The sequence below is a fragment of the Electrophorus electricus genome, chromosome 8 (genome assembly GCF_041902795.1).
Source record: "Electrophorus electricus isolate QZ-2024a chromosome 8, ASM4190279v1, whole genome shotgun sequence".
NCBI lineage: Eukaryota > Metazoa > Chordata > Actinopteri > Gymnotiformes > Gymnotidae > Electrophorus > Electrophorus electricus.
Window position 1 is genome coordinate 19,808,319 of NC_137504.1, and position 12,649 is coordinate 19,820,967.

Consider the following 12,649-nt stretch of genomic DNA (forward strand, 5'->3'; position numbering starts at 1 on the left):
GTCCATAACCAAAAGCGTAAAAATTGCAGATGAACATAAAAGCAAGATGTGTCTTTTTAAAGAAAACATTCAAGAAAGATTTGAACAGTTTCAATCTCTTTGATAATTTATGAGTCACTACCCAAGTTTACTAAGGTACTTGTATTAGTTCTGAGGTTAGATTTGTTATGAAAATAGTGGTACATTAAGCCTATAGTATAGAACACTAGGGAGTTTCTAGTTTTGACTCATCATATATAGTGGGTTTGGTATGTGTAATCACTTATCTGGTGCCACAAGAAAAGAAAAAAGATAAACCAAGTTGATAAAATGTAGTACTCAATTTGAACTGGGTTTAGTATAAAAGAACCTCTATCATTGTTCCTCACAAGTGGCTCAAGATGGAGAAGAGAAAGCTTACCGGTAAGAAATAACACCTGTTTGGAAGCAAAGGATATAGACTGTGTTACTGACTGGAAACTTACCTGAACTGCTTTCTTTTGTCAACAGATATCTTGTGTCTGGCTATTGTATTGCATACCATCAAGTCAGATGGGAAAAACTGTAAAGTGCGCAAATCGTGTCTTGAATATATTCAACACCATGCAAGTAATGTAATCATTAGACATGTGGAAGTGAGTTTCTGTGCAAAGCTACTCCATATTGATGTTTGGCATTACTCAGATGATCAGTAATTAACAAATTTTAGATTATTTTTGTTCTATGTTAAATAAATTCTATTAAAGCTTTGCTTGCTTGCTTTGATATTTATAAAGTTGTTTAATTTCATTCAGCCACTTTAATGATTTTATTGCCACTGATAGTTTGTTATCATCCCCCCAGAGATTTTCACTGCAGTGTAATAACATCACAGAAAAGGTAATGTAAAAGCTGATTTTAGCAAAGGTGATAATTTATAATAAAGTAATTTTAGGCTTTGTTTACTTTAAATTTTATTTATATATATTTTATGTTATAATTTAGCCAAATGAAAAAAAACTTTGCATATGTGTTGCCTTTAAGGCTCTGTACCAAATATTTATTTATTTGTTTATTTATTAATTTAAAATTCACAGATACACAAAAACCCTATGTGCATTTTCTGCTGGTCTCAGACTGAAAATGTATTTTCAATGACATCTGAGGATGAATTGTACAATGTTCTAGGGCATCTAAGAGACATAGTAAGAGCAAACAGTTTGTCAATTTTTTTTACATTATTAATCTTTCTATGGGAAACATTTGTTTACTCTTATAGGACATAACTAAATGTAAATCTTAAACTATTATATTTGTTTCTACTTGCAGATGCATTCATCAAAATGCAAAGGTGTCAGAAGAACTTGCAAAAAAGAACGGCCTCATAATAAAAGTATAAAGAATTTCTTGCAATGTTGGTGCCCCTTTATCCTTCAAAATATCACTCAGACCTGTCGCACATAAACTACCACACGTTTCATGACCAGAACGACTGGTTGCTGCCTTGCATACATCTATTTTTATTTGTGGTAAAATAAGTGATTCAGCTGAAACATTTTAAATTAGCAGATGAGCTGAAAATTTCCTCATTTTTTCATTTCTCTTTGTAATGTCAACAATATTTTAGTATGCTGTGTCTGTGGTGTCTTTAGGAATAATGAATGTGAAATTTTTCATGAATCTTTGTCTTATTTTCTGCATTTTATGTATTATTTCTTTTTCTTCAGTATCTCATGTGGCTATTTCATATTTATAATAAATAACTTTCAACGTGAATAGATTGTGTCATTTCCAACACTTTTCCAAACGATTAATTTTATTTTATTTTTTTAAACTAGCTAATTACATTTTGTCATCAGAAATTGACTATCACTATCTGTTGAATAGGAACTGACGCGTGTCTTTGTGGGGAGGGATGCTACACGGAACAATTTCAGGGTTACTTCTGTAGGAAGCGGTAGTGAGGAGAGTAACGCATTCTATGTAGGTTAGTTGGCTAAATAGATTTCAGAACTGTGCTTCAGTTAAATATACTGGTTTATGTAGCTGCAGAAAAACAGGATTAGAGGCAAAAATGTCTGTCGGAGGCAAAAAAGGAAGCTCGATATTCTCTGGATTTAGGGCGCTTGGACTTTACTCTAACCATCTACCACACGTGGTCCGATTTCATAAGAAACACCGGGAGTTCTATATCGTGACAGCCGTTGGGCAGTGTTTCCATACGTACAATGTGAGTCATTGTAATAACAGTATGCGATCAACATTATTTTATCTGAAATACGGTTTGTAATTAAATTGTCTCCTGGTGATAAAACCTACAACGAACATTGTCTTGTAGATTCGAACGATTAGCAGTCTGGCTAGCAATTCTGCATATGCTTACTTTTATAATGTACAGCTAACTTAATATGGCAAAATAAAAAACCTGTATAGCTAGCCTTCCGTATAACCTATTTAACTGAAGAGCTGAAGAACATTAAAATGAATTGTTTCTTGGCTCATGTTTTGTTTGTTTGTTTGTTTGTTTTTGTTTTTTGGTAGCCGCTCCTATTCTCCTTTTTAAAATAATAATAATAATAAAAACTAGTTTCAGCAAGGACTGAGCTATAATCAGAACTTCTGATGATATCACATTTATCACTCACATTGCCGAGCTTTTGTTTCTGACCTGTCATAAAGGTTGCAGAAGTTCGTTGGAAGTTAGTGAAATGAGCAAGAAAGTTATCAGGAGTATGGCTAAAGTACTAAGTCCCAAATATAAGGGCTGGAAAAAGAATCACAGACTAATGTAGGGAAATGAAACCCAGTGCTTCTTTTTAAGTAAACTAGATTTGTTTTCTAATGCATTCAGTGCTGTAGAATGAATCTGACCTTGTACTTACCTCTTTCTGCAGGTAAAGAAACTTGGAATTGTTGCTGTCAGTGAGTGATGCAAATTTATTTTTATTAACTTGTGCGTATTAAGTTGCATTGGGTAATGTAACTTGAAACAGTTTAACCAATCACCAGTGTATTTTATCATTTAAATAAAGCATTTAAATAAAAATGTCACCTTTATCATTTGTTGCCTAGGTAATGCTCTTCCTGCAGATATTGCATGCCTTGCTGCTGACCGAATGCTTGTCTATGCTGCACATGGAAAAGTTGTCTCTGCTTTTGCAAAGAACACACAGGTGAATTATTGGATGAACAGAAACTAAGGCTACGTTAGCACAGGAGGTAAAAGTAGCCCACGTCTGATAATTTCCTTCATATGTGATACAGATGTGTTATCTATATGGTAGTCTGAACATTTAAAAAAAAACACACTGAATTTTGAGTTCCAATTTGGGACATACCACTTTCATATGTGGTACTGAAATCCAGTATGTTTCCAATATATGGCACTGCAACTTGCAGGTTATATGTCAATCAAACTCGACATTTGTCATAATTTCATGATGGCAGGAAGTCAGAATGAATGACAAAAGACAGAACCAGACATTCCTCTCCAGTGAGGTAGCTGTCATGACTCCACAAGATTAAAATATAATTTTTTTTTGCCTTTTCACCCTCTGTTTCATTTGTTGCATTAGACTAGTGGTTGCTTTTCAATATACAAGATAATGTGTCACGTGAAGCACTGTTTCAGTGTGCATGCATATCAGTTCAGCTGCACGATCTGTTCAGACTAATGTCAGGTGTAGACCACATTTCAAAGATATTGTGAACGAACAAACCAAAAAAATCAGACATGGGCAGTAAATTGGAATTGGGCCACTTTTACCTGCAGTGTGAACTTATGTAGGTGTACAGCCAGCCTTGCTGCATTGGTTAATGATCTTATTGTAAGTAAAGTTAAAAGGTGCATTGAGCTCAATATAATGTTCAGAGTATATCAGTGCTGCTTTATGTTCGTTGACTCAAATATATAGTTAGATAGTATAGCACCTTGGCAGTTAGGAAAAATACCAAAAATAAACAAGAAAGGTATTAAGAAAGATGAATGTCATCTTGATAACCCTAGCTCGTATTTACTCACAAGTTCTGGGTAATAGTACTGATCTTGTGTTAAAACCTGAATATCCAATAATTAATATTTATTTAGATCTGAAGGTAACACTCATTACAGATTAGTACTCTTAAATGTGGCCACTGTACTTGAACAGCTCTGTCATAACTGGACATTTTTCAGGTTGTCCACACTTATGAAGGCCACCAAGCTGATGTCCATCTGTTACTGCCATTTGGAGACCATCTCATATCAGTGGACAAGGAAAATGTTGTCATCGTTTGGGATGTGGAATCAGAAGGTTAGCTTCATTTTATTGTTTTTGACATATTACACTACTACTGGTACAGTTTTGTTTCTTGAATTGTGGATGGAATATATACATTTAAGGAAGTAGAATTCTAAAGATATTTTAGAGACTTCTCTGTCCTGGCTCCCAGATGGTGGAATGAACTTCCACTTGCTGTCTGGACAGCAGAGTCCCTTACAGTCTTCAAATGCAGACTGAAGACCCATCTATTCGTGGAATGTTTAAATGACCACTGACCCTGCTCCTATATTGACTAATTAAACTAGTACTTATTGTAGGGTATTGTTTATTACACTGATGTTGTCTAACAAACTCTAGCACTTATTTTTTATTACACTTATCATTGTTTAAGATAGACCTTATGTATTTTGTACTAGGCATCAGCAGTGATCCCTGTATTTCTAAAGTATTCTAGATCATTGGTATACTGGACTCTAACCTGTTCCACTGGCTAGGATGTATTCTATAAGTAAATGACAAAACACTTTTTTAAGTCACTCTGGATAAAAGCATCTGCTAAATGCCATAAATGTAAATTTTACACTGAACAACGTTTCAATGTGGGTTTTTTCCTCTTTTGTCTCACCTTCTCAACTGTACTTGTTTCCAGATACATACTTGCGGATTTCTTTTGACAACGCTTCATTTGAAGTTAGGGCTGTTATGCATCCAAGCACCTACTTGAATAAAATTCTTTTTGGAAGCAGTCAAGGGAGTCTTCAGTTATGGAATATCAAGTCAAAGTATGATTTCTTCAGAATCAGTATTTCAAATACCAGTGTTAATTAAAATGTATTATATTCAGTTTACTAATTTAATTGAAACTTACAAGTGTTTAATGCAATAAAACTCCCCCCAGCAAACTTCTGTACATGTTTCCTGGGTGGGCATCTGCAGTGACTGTTTTACAGCAGGTCTGTATTGTTGATGCAGCATTTTACTTTTGTAATCTTTATTTGGTTATTGATTAAGACTATTCCCTTAATATACTTCATTCTCCATAGACTCCAGGTGTAGATGTGGTTGGTGTAGGTTTGGCTTCTGGACAGATAATTATACACAACATCAAATTTAATGAAACACTGATGAAGTTTCAACAAGACTGGGGTCCAATTACAGCCTTATCCTTTAGAACAGGTAATTGTGTCATTTTGCGTTCATTTCAGTGGTTATTTCAGACCATGTTAATGTTTTACTATATGCTGTAATAATATATTCTATCTTGTGTTTATTTGATCGGATGGTTAGATGGTCATCCAATAATGGCTGCTGGTAGCCCTGTTGGACATATTGGATTATGGGATTTGGAGGAGAAAAAGCTAGTTGGTCAGATGAGAGACGCACACACCACAGCCATAGCAGGACTCACCTTCCTGCATGCAGAGCCACTTCTCATCACCAATGGCGCTGACAATGCTATTCGGGTTTGTCTTTATCACCTTTTCTTTTAAATTAAATGTAGGGTAGTGAATTCCATGTGATGCAGATTTGCTGTGTGTAACATGACCTTTTGAGACATTATATATTTATATATTACAGAAAAAAGTATTATGGTGATTGCGTCTTCTTAATAGTATTTACCTTTTATCTCTTGCATATCACTAAAAGTAGACTCAGAAAAGGCATAACAGTGTCACTATTTATATGTGCTGTGCAGGTATGGATTTTTGATGTAGCTGGAGGGGAAGGACGTCTTCTGAGATTTCGTATGGGACACAGTGCACCGCCCAACAAGATCCAGCACTATAACCAGAGTGGCCAGCATATACTGAGCGCTGGTATGTTTTTGCTTTTTATGTTGTCCTGTGTTCAGGTACACAAACGTGATGTAAGAGTAGTAGTAAGAAGGTGTCTGTCTGTCTTATCAGGCCAAGATGGAACCCTGCAGTCATTCTCTGTTGTTCATGAACGGTTTAATAAGAGTTTGGGGCATGGTAAGACTCTCTCCATTATATGGTTCTGCCACAGAAATGCAGATTATTTGACTCATGCATTGCAAACATTAGATGAATGTATATATTCTGTGTAATTTGAGAAGTTTGAGACAACAGTCTTAGTAGTAACTTCTCAGTTATTTAACAAATGACATCAGTGCATAGAAACATGTTTGTAAATGTTGCATCCAAACCCTTTGAACAGGATCTCTGAACAAAAAGAAGGCCAAAAAGAAGAGTGTGATTCATGACACAGCAAAACTGCCACCCATAACTACTTTTGCATCAGGTATGCTTTTGATTTCTGTAAATTGAGATTTTATTTTGCTTAAAAAAATCTACAGTTTTAATGAACAACAGCAAGAAATGGCGATAATTAGCGTACCAGTGTCAATTTCCCCAAAAAATTCATCTGTGCATAAAGTGAAAGCCAATCAAAATCCACATGTAAATGAGCCTATTTATATATAAAGATCCAAGCCAAGAGATATATGACTAATCCCAGTTGTAACTTTCACCAAGACAAAGCCCTCGGTTGCACTCAGTTAATGAATTCACTTCTTCTAAATTATGGCAGAGCAGCAAAATTATATCTCTGCCTAGTCTTCATCTGTTTTATGAAGTTTCTTTCTTTGTAACACCTATATTTCTTATGGCTAAAATTCATCTTCCTTTTCATGTATTCCTACGGTTGCAAACATTTGTATCATTCTCACTTAAAACAGAGTAAAAATGTGCCTTTTAAATAAATTTGTAAGTTGTTTTGTGTGTATCTTTTGTTGATGATTGTTAGAGAAAAGATCCTCCAATCCACGTCCATATCTTATTTGGACATGTACTGTCAGGTTCAGTTGGTCCTTTTTGCATAGAAGTATCAAAATGTGATAGCACCATGTACGTGCAAATGTTAAAATAGGCAGACAATCCACATTTATGAATGAGCAGTGTGTTATTGTGGAACTATTTGCTGTCACACTAAATCTTGCAGTATTTTGAGTTTGGCCCAGTGTGTTTTGTTACATTTTTGTTGTGTGCGTGTGTGTGGCCTTCCACAGAGAGTGCTCGTCAGAGTGACTGGGATGGCATTGTGGCCTGTCACCAGGGTTTTCTTGTCGCCACAACCTGGAACTATCAGAAAAGCTCTATGGGGGCTCATAAGTTGGAGCCAGAGCGTTTCAATAAGAACCGTGCTCTGAACGTTCACGCCACGGTCAGTGGATACTTCCCTGTACATCCCCCGCTCCTTCTGTAAGCTCTACTCTGCTGGAAGTTACAGAAGCTTGCCTTTTTGCCTTTGTAGGCTGTAGATGTCACTTCCTGTGGGAACTTTGCAGTGATTGCACTGTCATCTGGACACATAGATGTGTACAATATGCAGTCAGGCCTCCATAGAGGACAGTATGGAAAAGACAGAGGTGAGCTCATCTACATGTTCCCATGTAAAATTTGTTTCTTCCAGCTCTTGTAATTACTTTGAGGGTTTCTTTATTAGATATAATAATTCTAAACAAAATGCAGCTTGTCCAGTGTTGTGTGCGGTGTAGCTCACTCAGGCCCAGTGCGAGGTGTTGCTGTGGATGCACTGAACCAGCTGACAGTGAGCGCAGGAGCTGATAAACTGGTGAAGATCTGGAAGTTCACATCCAAAGAGCTTTTACACACTGACAACCTTCCTGCATCACCTGCTTCCACCCTCTTGCACAGAGACAGGTGAGTGCTGTCAGGTGTCCATTACAAAGAAGGACAGTGTGTTGGGATCCTCACACTGTCCTCACAATAATGTCCTTGGCTATGATGTTTAGTGAATAATAAATCAGTGCCTTTTGAATCCTAAATTTCACCAAGATTTGATGAATTTGTTTCAGTGAATGTGGTATAATTGGTATACTTACTTTGAATTATGGTGTAGCTAGATGCTGAAGAGTAAATATTAGCCAAGCCAGGCTAGCGTGTGTGCGTGCGTGCGTGTGTGCGCGTGTGTGCGTGTGCACACCTGGACATATATGTATGCATGTTTGTACCTGAACATACTTGTGTGTGTGTGTGTGTGTGTGTGTGTGTGTGTGTGTGCGTGCGCATGCTTCTTCTGTGTACTGATTGTTGTGTACTGATTTTTTTTTATTTTTTATTTTTTTGGTTTGTTGACTGTATGACTAGTGGGATGCTGGCCCTTGCTCTGGATGACTTCACGATCAGTATCTTTGACATGGAGACGAAGAGGACTGTACGTCGCTTCTCTGGCCAGCGTGGGCGGATCAATGATATGGTGAGTGTGAGCTTGTTTCCCAACTAAAGGTCAAGTAATTTTCCCAGTCCTTGTAGGTTGTGACACATTTTGTTGTAATCAAAATTATTTTTCAAATATTTGAATTTTCAGAACTCAAAAATATCTTATGTTGTTGTTTATACAGACTTTCAGCCCGGATGGGAGATGGCTTACAGTAGCCTCCATGGAATGTACCATCAGAACATGGGACCTTCCCTCTGGCAGGTAACACCTTCTGGGGTGCCTTCTTTTGCTTTGACCATGAAGTTCATTTTAGCGATGACCTTATGGGTCCACTTCATACTGTAGCCTGCTGGGCTGATAGCTGACACTTTTGATGGAGGGGAAGACCAGGCTCTCACTTGGACATGATGTTTCGCTTTCTGAATTATTATTTTTATGTGATGACCTTTTGTCGAGTCATCCAGCTAACTTTTGATACAAAGCCACATGAAACTGGCTCAAGAGATGATGCTTATCTTGCTTAGATTCTCTGTTAGAGACACAGAATATGATGGTTTATCTTTGTCTGGCGAGTATAACTATCAAAACCCCTCTTTAGCCTTGTGGTAAGCATGTTGTCCCGTGGTTAATGTCTTTTTCATTCTTGCTCTCTGTCTCACCGGCACAGTTTGGTTGACTGTTTCCTGGTAGATGCAGCAGCTGTCAGCATCAGTTTCTCTCCCACGGGGAACTTCCTAGCTTCCTCCCATGTTGACACTCTGGGTATTTACTTATGGTAAGAAATTATCACACACACAAGAGATTATCATCATCAGGTAATGTGCCTAGGTTTGCTGGTTCTCTACCCAGACCTTATTAAAATGTTGATTGTTTGACAGTTTGTAATTGTGCTTAATGGGTCATTGCTGGCTTTAGCGACTTTAATAATGAGAAGCAACCCACTGCTCCAGTGCATATACTCTCTGGCAAAAATGGACCATTGAAACCATCCTTTAAGCCTTCAAAACCCTGATGCATCTCCTGTTTGGAGAGAATATTACATACAGAATATTACATACAGAATATTATTCTGTTTTCAGAATAATAATGTTACTGTTATTATTATAAATAACAGTAGTCACATATAAGCAGAACCATACTGCTTTAATTGCAGTACAGCCAAGAAAACAGATTTACAGAAATGCAGAACAGTCAATAAAATATTGATATTAATAATGGTGACATTTTGTATTAAAAAATGAGAGTTCTCATTGGTAAGTAGAGTGGTTTTGTTTCTGTTCACATGGATGGTTTGCCTCTAAAATCAAGTAGACATTTTTTTTTTCTAATGTAGACTTTAATAAGCCCACTAGACAAACCCAGTAATGAATCCATCCATTAAGCCAAATCTGTTTTTAACTGTTTTGTTCTTGATTTGGAGTGGTTGTTACACTGTTTGTTATTGTCTTCACTGTTGCAAAAAATACTGTTTCTTTACACATTTTCACCAGGATCTGACAGGTTTTTTTGTGGTTGTAAATGAATGTGTGACTGTTGTTGCATTCAAACTGCATTCCTAAGCATCGTACTGGACCTCATGTTACAGGTCAAACAACGCGCTGTGTAGTTTGGTGTCACTGCGTCCTCTACCTGCAGACTATGAACCTACTGTGGTCATGCTGCCAGGCACATGTCCAATTAAAGGCAAGTGTGTTTTATACATGTGTACACATGGCAGAGCATTTTGCTGTTGTAACTCGCCACACTTCAGAGCATATGCTGAAATCTGAGCTGATGGCTTTCTTAAGCAGATGATGAAGAAGTTGAAAAAGTTGGTGCTGAGAGCTTAGAGATGTCTGAGTACATGTCTCCTGCGCAGCTAGAGAAACAGCTGATAACTCTCTCTCTGCTACCTGACTCACGCTGGAAAAACCTCCTCCAACTGGACATCATCAAGGTATGTGTGCCTGTGTGCTCACGTGTGCTGTCCTTTCTGTGTGCAGGACTGAGGGTGTGCTGGATTTCAGCACAGATGTAAAGCAACATTTCTGTATTTTGCTGAATACAGAATTATCTATCTTGATTGTTTATCTTACCTTTTGTTGTGAGAGATGGGCACCCAAATCTTTGTTCCGGTTATTAAAGATTGATTTTGTTGTTACAGAAAAGAAACAAGCCACAGGAGCCCCCTAAAGTGCCCAAAGCAGCCCCCTTTTTTATCCCCACCATTCCAGGTCTCATACCACAGTTTGCCCTCCCTGACACATCTTCAGAACAGGTAGAAGCTCTGCCAACAGTCTTCCAGACCTATTTTTTTAGTTTCTCTCTCTAACAAAGAATATGAACAGTTATTAGTCAATGCGGTCAATTACTTGTGGGCTTACTACTTAAATAGCTACAGTCCCTTCTCTTTCCCTTCTCTTTCACAGTCCAAAGTGGTCAATTTAGGAGTACTAGCACAAAAGTCTAGATTCTACCTTCAACTTGAAGATGCACTAGACTCTAATCTCTGTAAGTCAAAAATTCCATTGTAATTCAACAGTAGTATTGCAAACATACCTTGTGGTTTTTTGTTTGTTTGTCTTTTGTTTTTTGGGTTAAATTAAAACATTCCATCATGTATCATAGCTCTATGAAATCAAGCACTACCAATGGTGTGTTCTCCTGCTTAGATGAAGATCCAGTAGGGCTTCTGAAGGAGATGGGCCCCTCAGCCATCGACAGTGAGCTACGAGTCCTGGCACCAGATATGGGTGGAGACATTCGTGTCATGCAGAGCTTCCTCAAAATGATTAGCACCATGCTGCTCTTGAAAAGGGACTTTGACCTAGCCCAGGCCTACCTTGCGCTCTTTCTCAAGGTCTGCCTCATCACTCTTGCTCCTCATTGCGCAGTGCCCTGGATTACAGCCCCTGCGCTTTTCTTCCTAACAGATTATTTTACTCCACTGGCTGTGCATAAAATAAAATCTGCTACTACTTGTTAGTGACTAATAATTATGTTGGTTAAATTGATACTGTTGTGTTATACTGGAATAGCCATGTCTTTTTAGATAGTATTTGGTTTTTGTCAGCAGGTGGCAGCAGAGCTTAATTTTGCCAACTACTTTTTAAAAAATATTGTAAATTGTTGGTGGAAAAATAATGACACATCCATCATGTATTCTAATCTGACCCTGCAGAAGTGTTTAGAATTTAAGTTTTTTAACAGCCACATAAACACAGCCATTACCACCTAAAATGTATTGCAACCCAAGGGAATTATGGATGAAATACGCAGAATATTGTGGTTGTTAACTCTTATTTGTTTCATTTTAGCTGCACCTGCGGATTATTGCAGATCACCCTTCTCTCATGGAGGAGGCGGAGAGAGTACAGGAGCTGTTGGAGGAGACATGGACCTCCACACAGACGCTCCTTAACCAGAGCATGTGTTTGCTCTCCTACATTAAGAGTGCGCTACTGTAGAAAACTTGGGCACCTACAGTTTTTCTTTTTTTTAATGTAAACTTTAAAAATAACGCTGTATGTGCAACGCTTGTATGTGCAACGCAGTTTTCTTTCATGTGTGAATAGTGTATAAAAATCCACAGTACAAGAAACATTTTCCATGATTTTATCATTTTCTAAACACTTGTTTAAAGGACTGATATTACATGGAGATATGACCCAGACATCTGTTGACATCTGGTGTACACATCTACAAGCAAGTTTGCAGAAACTGCAGTTTACACAAGTAACAGCAATATCATATATACAACCATGTAATTTCATCACTCACAAATCACTTTACCAAACTACAGTCAGGTTTACAAAACCACCTTTTTTTTTTTAGATTTGTTTGTCCATGTGAGTGACTCAGATGTGAGGGACTGGATGGATAAGCTTGTGGCTGGCAGTAGCTGTGTTTGTGGAAACAATAAAGGTTGTACTTGTTTGGTGCTGAGCAGGTTTGGAGCAGATGGATCTCACCATGTGGGAGAGCACTAGAGCAGTCATGCGCCACTTGAGCCTTAAAGAATGACCGCTCATGCAGGCCAGAATGGATTAGGACTCCAAATGGGGGATTGCGCTTAAAACCTGCTCTCAATGGTGTTTAGTCAAGATGCTATAGAAAGACAAAACACAGTTTTTGCTTTTTTGTGTGATTTTGGTACATGAATTAAATAGTTAACATGAAATAAAGCTGTGTCAGAAAGCTGTCTTGATAAAATGAATGGGAAGAGTGTGACAACCTTAGAATAAAAT

At 37.6% G+C, this 12,649-nt stretch overlaps 1 protein-coding gene across 2 annotated transcripts; it reads left to right on the forward strand.

The window, feature by feature from the left end:
• Positions 1-1,911: 1,911 nt before the first annotated feature.
• On the forward strand, positions 1,912-12,599 carry wdr36 (WD repeat domain 36). 2 transcript variants are annotated; one of them, XM_027025359.3, is made up of 23 exons: positions 1,912-2,188; positions 2,853-2,880; positions 3,031-3,131; positions 4,133-4,250; positions 4,870-5,002; positions 5,119-5,173; positions 5,264-5,396; positions 5,508-5,683; positions 5,917-6,037; positions 6,128-6,193; positions 6,399-6,482; positions 7,249-7,403; positions 7,494-7,608; positions 7,738-7,903; positions 8,351-8,459; positions 8,605-8,684; positions 9,091-9,198; positions 10,009-10,106; positions 10,214-10,359; positions 10,567-10,680; positions 10,832-10,913; positions 11,075-11,262; positions 11,720-12,599. In XM_027025359.3, exons 1-23 carry the CDS (start codon positions 2,033-2,035, stop codon positions 11,867-11,869), a joined length of 2,682 nt encoding a protein of 893 aa, XP_026881160.3. In that variant the 5' UTR covers positions 1,912-2,032; the 3' UTR covers positions 11,870-12,599. The 2 variants fall into 2 exon arrangements, with proteins under 2 accessions (XP_026881160.3, XP_081575534.1); XM_081719408.1 differs by having other exon boundaries at positions 2,140-2,188; positions 2,853-2,911.
• The last annotated feature ends 50 nt before the right edge of the window (positions 12,600-12,649 follow it).

Excerpts from the sequence above, each read along its gene's own strand:
- wdr36 (XM_027025359.3), top strand. The coding sequence starts at position 2,033 with ATGTCTGTCGGAGGCAAAAAAGGAAGCTCGATATTCTCTGGATTTAGG. Across the intron at positions 5,174-5,263 it reads CAGTGACTGTTTTACAGCAG|ACTCCAGGTGTAGATGTGGT; the intron begins GTCTGTATTGTT and ends CATTCTCCATAG. Across the intron at positions 7,904-8,350 it reads ACCCTCTTGCACAGAGACAG|TGGGATGCTGGCCCTTGCTC; the intron begins GTGAGTGCTGTC and ends CTGTATGACTAG.